The sequence below is a fragment of the Solanum tuberosum genome, unplaced genomic scaffold (genome assembly GCF_000226075.1).
Source record: "Solanum tuberosum cultivar DM 1-3 516 R44 unplaced genomic scaffold, SolTub_3.0 scf00629, whole genome shotgun sequence".
In the NCBI taxonomy this organism is placed as follows: Eukaryota; Viridiplantae; Streptophyta; class Magnoliopsida; order Solanales; family Solanaceae; genus Solanum; species Solanum tuberosum.
Genome location: NW_006239549.1, coordinates 171,933 through 182,135, shown reverse-complemented (window position 1 = coordinate 182,135; position 10,203 = coordinate 171,933). Strand labels below are relative to the sequence as shown.

The window sequence follows — 10,203 nt, the reverse complement described above, 5'->3', positions numbered from 1 at the left end:
TATTTCTAAATATAATATCCAGATTTTACTTATCCTTCATTGCTTTAAAACTTAGTGATCATCATCAGTAGTTTTAAGCTATTAGTGGCACAAACAGTGGCGTGACACTAGTAGTGAAAAAATCACTATGTCTATTATAGTATTTATACCTCATATATATTCACATATAGATTAACTAGAATTAAGCACAATTAAATATTGATTCTCATACTTGGTGAGTAGTATGCTAGTATTTCATTTATCTTTTTCACATCTTGAAACGAAGCACAAAAGGCGAGCACCATTTAACGCATATATATAAGCACATAGGTATGTACAATACAACTATATCCCTACCTTTGTCAATTTTCTGTTGAATGCCTCTCAAAGTGAGAGAGTCTTTTCATTATATAGAGAAAATAAAGATTACGTATCCCTAAAGATCCGCCATCCTATCCCAAAAGATCAGCTATTCTATCTCTACAAATCTGCTATTCAATCCCTCTAAATCTGCCTTGCTATCCCTCCAAATCAGTTATTCTATCACAATATTTATTCTTTTGATTCTACAACAAATGTATATGATCATGCTAATATATTTACAGTATTATATACAATCATTTAGTTTTCCATCATGCTAACATCCCCCCTCAAATTGATACTGGTGGATCAAGAAGCATCAATTTGCCTAGAAGAAACCGATGGCGTTGCCGTGCCATGGATTTTGTAAATGCATCAGCTATTTCAAGATCATTGGACACATGTGGAAGAGTAATGATTCCTTTATCTATAGCTTCTCGTATATAATGGCAATCCACTTCGATGTGCTTGGTCCCCTCATAAAAATTGGATTAGTAGCAATCTGGATAGCACTTGTGTTGTCAGCGTGGAGAGGAGTAGGATGAGATTGAGGAACTTCAATCTCAGCAAGTAATCCACAAAGCCATACAACCTCAGAGCAAGCAGTAGACATGGATCGATATTCAGCCTCTGTTGAAGATTTTGACACACGATCTTGCTTTTAACTCTTCCAAGATATCAATGACTCTACAAGAAACATGCACCAACCATATACTGAGAGTATCAGGACATCCCGCCCAATCAGAATCACTAAAAGCATTAACACGAATAGGAGAACCACTTGGAAAGAACAATCCACGAGTAGATGTTCCTAGAAGATACCGAATGATGCGGCGAACAGCCACCAAGTGGAGATGACGGGGAGCTTGCATAAATTGACTAACTTGTTTAACTGCAAAAGAGATATCAGGCCGAGTAATAGTAAGGTAATTTAGACTCACACCTAATTGTCAAAATATAGTTGGATCAGGAAGAAGATCGCCTTCCTCACGACCATACTTCATATTCAATTCCAATGGAGTATCTACGAAGGAGGAATCATGAAGACCGGCCAAAGAAATCAGATCCTGAGTATATTTGTGTTGGTTTAGAAACACATTTGAAGCAACATAATGAACTTCCAAACCCAAAAAATAAGTAAGAGTACCAAGATCTTTCATATGAAAAGAATCTTTAAGCTGCTATTGGAGGCTAGTGATTAGTGAAGAATCAGTTCCTGTGATAATAATGTCATCTACATACACCAAAAGAAGACCACAACCTGTAGATGTTTTCTGAAGAAACAAAGATGAGTCATATTTGCTCTGCTCAAAAGAAAATTATAGCAAAGTAGACCGGGACTTATCAAACGAAGCTCTTGGAGCTTGTTTTAATCCATATAACGACCGCTTCAACTTGCATACATCTGATGTAGGCGATGAAAACAAACCAGGTGGAGGTTTCATATAAATCTCTTCTTTAAGATCACTATGGAGAAAAACATTTTTGACATCCATTTGATAAAGAGACCAGTTTTGTTAAGCAATAATAGTTCGCACCTTAATCATTTTAGCTACGGGTGCAAAAGTCTCATCATAGTCCACCCCATACTCTTGTCTGTTACTAAGAACAACCAATTGAGCTCTGTACCGATCAAGAGTTCCATAAGAATGAAGTTTGATTGAATAAACCCATTTACATCCAATAGGGCATACATTTGAAGGACATGAATGTCCCATGTGTCATTTTCTTTAAAAGCCAAAATTTCTTCCTCCATTGCTTTCTGCCAACATTCATGCTTGGAAGCTTATGAGTAACAAGATGGAACAAATATGTTGGATAAGTAGAGGAAAATCCATACCGATTGGGAGTACGAGATACTTTGGTAGATCGCTGAGTAGGCTCAAGAGGACCAGATCTTGAAGAATTCTCAAATTCTAGTTGTGGTACAGTTTCAGGCGGCGGATCAATGTCGGGATAGGATAAAGCTGGCTGACGTCGTTCATACACAAATCCAGGTTTGAACCTCTTAAAAGAAGATGATAAATCCTCAAAAGTAGGAAGAAGAGGAGAAACAAAAGATGAATCTACAATCATAGGAAAGAAATACTGATTCTCAAAGAAACAACATTTCTAGAAATACGAAATTTGTGAGAACATGGATCATAGCAAATAAAACTTTTTTGTGAAGTCCTATAACCCATAAAAGCACATTTAGTAGACTGTACATAAAGTTTATTGCATTGCGAAAGAGGCAAATGCACAAAAGAAACACAACCAAATGTATGAAAATCACTATAGTTAGGATTTTGGTGATAAAGACAAAATATGGAGACTCAAGATTTAGCACTTTTGATGGCAATATTTTAATTAAATAGACAACAGTAGACAAAGCTTCCACCCAATATTTAGATGGTACAGATGACTCAATCAATAAAGTACGAGTGACATATAAAAGATGGCGATTTTTTCATTCAGTAACTCCATTTTGTTGTGGTGTATATGGGTAAGAGTGTTGTGAGACAATTCCTTTGTCAAGCAAGAATTTTTTGAATTCATAAGACATATATTCTCCACCATAATCAGATCTTAATAATTTGATGTATGTAGAAAATTGAGTCTCAATTAAGCCAAAAATGTCTTGAACATGGAAAAGACCTCAGATTTGGATCGAAGAAAATACACCCATGTAAACCGACTATAATCATTTATGAATGTCACAAAGTATTTGAAATGAGCATGAGAAATAATTGGTGAAATTCCCCAAACATCACTATGAATGACATCAAAACACTTTGTAGCACGACTACCAAAATTAGGAAAAGAAAGAGTTTTACATTTGCCTAATTTACAAGTAGAACAATCAATGGAAGCAATTGAAAATTGATTTTTATTTCCCAATAAACCAGAATTTGATAAATGAGACAACACAACAGAATTTGGATGTCCCAGACGCTTATGCCAAAACTCAGTCTTACTAGCAGTAGAAGTACAAGCAAAGATAGAATGGAAGGAATGGAAAACTGTATAGGAAATAATCATCCAACTTTAGGCCCCTTCGTGATTATTGTTCCCAACACCTAATCCTGCACAAGACAACCATTACGAGAAAAAATCACATCACAATTGTTATCTACCAATTGTCCAACTGAAATAAGACTAGTTGAGAGCTTTGGTGAAACAAAAACATTCTTGAAAGTTGGAGTAATGTCCCCAACCTTGGTAATGGGTAAATTACTACCATTGGCAATATGTATTTGTGATGGACCTTGATACTTACGAACAATTTTTAGGATGCTCATTGAGTTGGTCATATGATTGGAAGCACCTGAATCAGTAATCCAAAAATTAGATGTAACATCATTACCTTGTAATCCCAATGCTGAAAAGGCTGACACGATTATTTGTTGTACCATTTCAGGAGTAAGAACTTGTCCTGAAGATAAGTTATCATTAGTGGAACCATTTATCCCAGCTTGAAAAGCATTGATCCTACGATTTTGATGGTGTGTGGGACACTCTTTGATAATATGTCCTTGTTGTTTACAGTAATTACAAAACTTCTTGCTATAATTGCTAGCAATATGACCATATTCCTTGCAACTGTAGCATTGAGTTCTACTCATATCCTTGCCCTTTCCTTTACCTTGAGCAGCAAATGCAATAGTGACATCATTTTCTTTCTTGAAAGCATTTTGTGTGAGAAGACGTTGCTCTTCACGAAGTAATTCCCTAAAGCAAACATCCAAAGAGGGAGATGGGTCATAATTCATCAAGTTAGAGCAAACACTTGCTCAAAGTTGGAGCGTAATTTCATCAAAAATTGGTCTCGCTTGCTTTGTTCATGAACTGCCTGAATCAGAGATAGAGATTCAGTAGGTATTTTAGCATAGACAATATCCGTAAATTCAGCCCATAAGTTCTGAAATCCAGAAAAATAATCATGAATAGAAAGACCTCCTTGAGAGTAATTAGCAATTTCATACTCTAACTGAAAGCGTCTTGCGCTATTATCTTGGTTGTAAACCTTTTGTAAGTAATCCCACATAGCCTTAGCTGTCTTGTATGGCCTGAGATTAAGAACAATAAGAGGGTCAATTGACCCTAGAATCCATGTCATCACCTGAGCATCTTTAATCTTCCATTCACCTAGCTTTGTTGCATCAGTAGGAGCAGGATCACTTCCATCTATATGGCCCCATAGTTCTTTGCCGGTGACGAACAACTAAAATTGAAACTCCCAAGAAGAATAATTTTTTCCAGTAAAACGAACACCAAAGGGTTCAAAGTGATGTGAATTCATGCTTTTGAATATCTATGAAAACTACAAAGACTCAAGAAAGCAACTAGAATGACCAAGAACAAAATTCCCAGGTGGTAGGACTGATTGTTGATGAACAGTCAACCAAAAACCAAGATTTTCAAAAAAGTTTTATAAGGAACCACAAATGACTCTATGAGACAAGACAGCCAAGAGAAGGCTCTAATACCATGTCAATTTTCTGCTGAATGCCTCTCAAAGTGGGAGAGTCTTTCCATTATATAGAGAAAATAAAGATTACACAACCCTAAAGATCCGCCATCCTATCCCTAAAGATCAACTATTCTATCTCTATAAAGCTGTTATTCAATCCCTCTAAATTTGCCTACTATCCCTCCAAATCAGCTATTCTATCACAATATTTATTCTTTTGATTCTACAACAAATGTATATGATCATGTTAATATAATTACATTAATATATACAATCATTTAGTTGTCCATCATGTTAACAACCTTGTGAAGGAAAGTTGAGTTTTTCTAATAGATAATTTATATGTTATCAAGGTGTGAATATTGATATAGGTGATGGAGATAAGTTGTTTACACAATGGAGTGTTGTAGAGCCAAGCGATTTCTTGATAATTAAGGATCAACATCAGTTTATGAGTCATCAAGGTGTTAATATTAATACATGTGGTGAATATAAATTTTAAGTGCATTTTCTATCTTCGTAAAGAAGAGTCCAAAGCATCAAAGTCGATAAAGTCCAGTACTAAATGTTTTTACCCACAACAAGGTTTTATACATAGGACCAACTGCTTTCTTTATCTTGCTTTCCCTTAGTCCGTCTAGGAATTATATTTCCTGTCGTCTTTGTACTTGTTATATTCCATTTGTGTTTGTAATGACTTTCATTTCTTCTTCCATTTATATTTTGACAGTACTTAAAAGGAATGTACTTAAAGAAGGAGATGTTACTTAATATTTCACTGTTATTATATATGCATCTTTGAGAATTATTCTAGAAAAAAAATACTCTAAAGATTTTCTTCCCCCTTAATATAAAACCTATTTTCTTCTCTCATAATGTATTTTTTCTTTATAAATTTATGGCCTAATTTGTAACAAATGGAGGTTCATCTTCATCAACATCAACTAACAAGTCATCAACAACGACACAATATATATACCCGATATATTCCCACAAGTAAAGTACATGGGTGGTGGTATGTATACATCCTTATACATACATTGTGAAGGAAGGCGGGGGGGGGGGGGTTAATTTCTGAAAGACAATTAATAAGTCTTCAAGGTTTGAATATTGATACAAATGGTGGAGATAAGTTGTTTGGACACTGGAGTTTTGTACAGTCAAGTGATTTCTTGATAATTCAGGATCATCCGTTTATGAGTCATCAAGATGGGAATATTGCTATTGCTGGTGGTGATTAATTAGTTATTTTCACAATGGAGTGTTGCACAACCAAGAAATTTCTTGATGTATGATTCATGACCAACATCAGTTTATGACTCATCAAGGTGTTAATACTGATACAAGTGGCGGAGATAAGTTGTTTCCACATCATAGTGCTTTAGAGCCATATGATTTCTTGATGATACAAGATTTTTCTTGTTCTTCATTCCTTTAGGAAAGAATTAGTGATAAATTATTAGAAGACTATGTTAGGTTTGACCTATTTAGCGACGAAGTTTGTAATTATTTTCAATTTATTTTAGTCTTTAAGCTAGATAATAAGCTTTATTAAGTTTTTTGTTCAAATATTCTCTTGAGTGTTTGTCAAGCCTTGCGACCCCACCCTAGACGCGACATGGCAATCGGAAACCCCATAAGTGCAAGAGTACCAACCAACCTACTTAATATAGATAATTCATATTAAATATCAATTTTAAATACCAATGTTGAAAGTAAGAACTATTCTAATCAACCTTCAAGAAAATTCAAAAGAGAAAAACCAATTCGATACTTCAATTAGAAAATCAAATCCAACTAACCATAGGTATACAAAACCTATACTAATAGAATAATAATATCTACACCGAGACATGCTTTAGGGCTTGTTTGAAGTTGAAAATGCGCCCGTTTTCCCATCGGGACAAACTGACGTCATTAATAAGGTCGTAAGAGAGGTCCATGAAAAATTTTGGCAAAAAAATTCTGGAATCTTGTATCACTAAAAATCCATGGACTATAGCACACGAAAATTGGTAAAATATGGTTTCTCCTGCTTTGGGGCTCATTTGATTTTGAAAATGCGCCCATTTGCCCGTCGTGACTAACAAACGCCATTAATAAGGTCGTAACAAACGTGCATGAAAAATTTCGGTAAAATAAATTCCTAAATCCTATCACCAAAAATCTATGGACTATAGCACACGAAAATCGGTAAATTTTGGTTTTTCCTACTTTGGACTCATTTGAACTTTAAAATGCGCCCGATTTCCCCTCGAGACCAACTGACGCCATTAATAAGGTTGTAACAGACGTCCATCAAAAACTTTGGCAAAAGATTATAGAAACCTGTATCACCAAAATTTCATGTACTATAGCACACGAAAATAGGTAAAATGTGGTTTTCCTGCTTTGGGGCTCAATTGAACTTGAAAATGTGCCCGTTTTCCTCTCAGGACCAACTGACGCCATTAATAAGGTTGTAACAAACATTCTTAAAAATAAAATCAAGAAACCTGTGTCACAAAAATTCATGGACTATAGCATACGAAAATAGGTAAAATCTGGTTTTTACTACTTTGGGCGTTTTAACTTGAAAATGCGCTTGTTTGCCCTGCAGGACCAATTGACGCCATTAATAAGGTCGTAACGGACGTCCATGAATAATTTTGGCAAATAAGTTCCAAAATCCTATCACCAAAAATACATGGACATATAGCACACAAAAATCGATAAAATATGATTTTTCCTGCTTTTGAGCTCGTTTGAACTTGAAAATGCTCATGTTTGCCCCTTGGGACGAATTGACACCATCAATAAGATTGTAATGGACGTCTATGAAAAATTTCGATAAAATCTTTTTGGAATCCTGTATCACCAAAATTCCATGTACTATAGCACACAAAAATTGGTAAAATCTATTTTTTCCTGCTTTGGGAACGTTTGAACTTGAAAATGCACCTAATTTGCCTTCGGAACCAACTGACGCCATTAATAAGGTCGTAAAGGATGTCCATGAAAAAATTCGGCAAAAAAAACTCTGGAATCCTATCACCAAAAATCCACGGACTATAGTACATGAAAATTGGTAAAATCTAGTTTTTCTTGCTTTGGGGATCGCTTGAACTTGAAAATGCATCCGTTTACCCCTTCGGGGACAACTGTCGCCACTTATAAGGTTGTAACAGACGTCCCTAATAAATTTCAGCAAAAAAATAATTCTTGAATCATGTATCACCAAAAATCCATGGACTATAGCATACGAAAATCGGTAAAATCTAGTTTTTCCTACTTAAGGGCTCGTTTGGACTTGAAAATGTGTCCATTTTCACCTCGGGACCAACTAGCGCCATTAAAAAGGTCGTAATGGACGTTTCTGAAAAATTTTGGCAAAAGAAATTCCAAAATCCTATCACCAAAATCTATGGACTATAACACATGAAAATCGGTAAAATACATTTTTGCCTGCTTTGGGGCTCGTTTGAACTTGAAAATGTATCTGTTTCCCCCTCGGGACCAATTGACGCCATTAATAAGGTTGTAACGGACGTCCATGAAAATGTTTTTTAAAAAAATCTATAGTCTTGTATCACCAAAAATCCATGGACTAAAGCACACAAAAATTGGTAAAATCTAGTTTTTTTTGCTTTGGGGCTCGTTTGAACTTGAAAATGTATCTGTTTCCCCCTCGGGACCAATTGACGCCATTAATAAGGTTGTAACGGACGTCCATGAAAATGTTTTTTAAAAAAATCTATAGTCTTGTATCACCAAAAATCCATGGACTAAAGCACACAAAAATTGGTAAAATCTAGTTTTTTTTGCTTTGGGGCTCGTTTCTAACTTGAAAATGCGTTTGTTTTCCCCTCGTGACCAACTTACACAATCAATAAGGTTGTAACAAATGTCCATGAAAACTTTCGGCAAAAACAAATTCCAGAATCGTATAACACCGAAAATCCATGGAGTAAGCACACGAAAATTGGTAAAATCTTGTATTTTCCTTCTTTGGGGATCGTTTGAACTTGAAAATGCTACAGTTTGCCACTTTAGACCAAATGACTCCATTAATAAGGTCGTAACGGACATCCAAGAAAACTTTTGGCAAAAAGAATTCTGGAATCCAGTATCACCTTAAATTCATGAACCATAGCACACGAAAATCGGTAAAATATGGTGTTTCCTGCTTTGGGGCTCGTTTGCACTTCAAAATGAGCATGTTTGCCCCTCGGACCAACTAATGCCATTAATAAGGTCATAACGGACATCCATGAAAAACTTTGGCAAAAAAAATTCCAAAATCCTATTTCACCAAAAATCCATGGAATAGCACACGAAAATTGGTAAAATCTTGTTTTCCTGCTTTGGGACTCGTTTGAAATCGAAAAGTCTTGTGTTTTCCCATCGAGACCAATTGACGCCAATAATAAGGTCGTCACGGATGTCCATGAAAAATTTCAGCAAATTTTTTTTTGGAATCCTTTATAACCAAAGATCCATGGACATAGCATACAAAAATGGGTAAAATCTAGTTTTTCCTGCTTTTGAGATCGTTTGGATCTGAAAATGAGTCTGTTTGCCCCTCGGGACCAACTGACGCCATTAATAAAGTCGCAACGGACGTCCATGAAAAATTTTGGCAAAAAAAAATTCCAAAATCCTATCACAAAAAATCCATGGACAATAGCACATGAAAATCGATAAAATCTTGTTTTTCTGTTTTAGTGCTTGTTTGAACTTGAAAATGTGTCTGTTATCCCTCGAGACCAAATGACGCCATTCATAAGATCGTAACGGACGTCCGTGAAAAAGTTCAGCGAAAAAAATTCTGGTATACTGTATCACCAAAAATCAATGGACTATAGCACACGTAAATTGATCAAATCTACTTTTTCCTGCTTTGAGGCTCGTTTGAACTTGAAAGTTTGCCAAAATTCCCCTAGGGACCAACTAATTCCATTAATAAGATTGTAATGGACGCCCCTAAAAAATTTCGGCAAAAAATAAATCTAGAATCCTATCACCAAAAATCCATGGACTATGACATATGAAAATTGATAAAATTTGGTTTTTCCAGCTTTGGGGATCGTTTGAACTTAAAAATGCACCCCTTTGCCCTTTGAGACCAACTGACACCATTAATGAGGTCGTAACAGAAGTCCATGAATAATTTCGGCAAAAAACGTTCTAGAATCTTTTATCACCAAAAATTCATGGACTATAGCACCCGAAAAATAGTAAAATCTGGTTTTTCCTTCTTTGAGACTCGTTTGAACTTGAAAATACGCTCGTTATCCCTTCGGGACCAACTGACGCCATTAATAAGGTCATAATGGACATCCATGAAAATTTTTGGCAAAACGATTTCCGGAATCCTATCACCAAAAATTCATGGACTATAGAACACACGAATATCGATAAAATCTACTTTT

At 35.5% G+C, this 10,203-nt stretch overlaps 1 protein-coding gene across 1 annotated transcript; it reads right to left on the bottom strand.

Annotated features, from left to right (window-relative positions):
• Positions 1-4,090: 4,090 nt before the first annotated feature.
• Positions 4,091-7,243, bottom strand: LOC107058757 (uncharacterized). Its single transcript, XM_015304858.1, has 2 exons — positions 7,121-7,243; positions 4,091-4,543 (listed from the first exon to the last, which is right to left on the bottom strand). The coding sequence occupies exons 1-2, from the start codon at positions 7,241-7,243 to the stop codon at positions 4,091-4,093; spliced, it is 576 nt and encodes a 191-aa protein (XP_015160344.1).
• Positions 7,244-10,203: the final 2,960 nt, after the last annotated feature.

What these genes read in the sequence shown, in the direction of transcription:
- LOC107058757 (XM_015304858.1), bottom strand. Translation starts at nt 7,243, where the DNA reads ATGGCGTCAGTTGGTCCTGAGAGGAAAACGGGCACATTTTCAAGTTCA. An exon ending in ATGAAATTTTGGTGATACAG is followed by an intron (nt 4,544 to 7,120) that starts GTTTCTATAATC and finishes TTTCAATTTTAG; the next exon opens with TTGTTCGTCACCGGCAAAGA.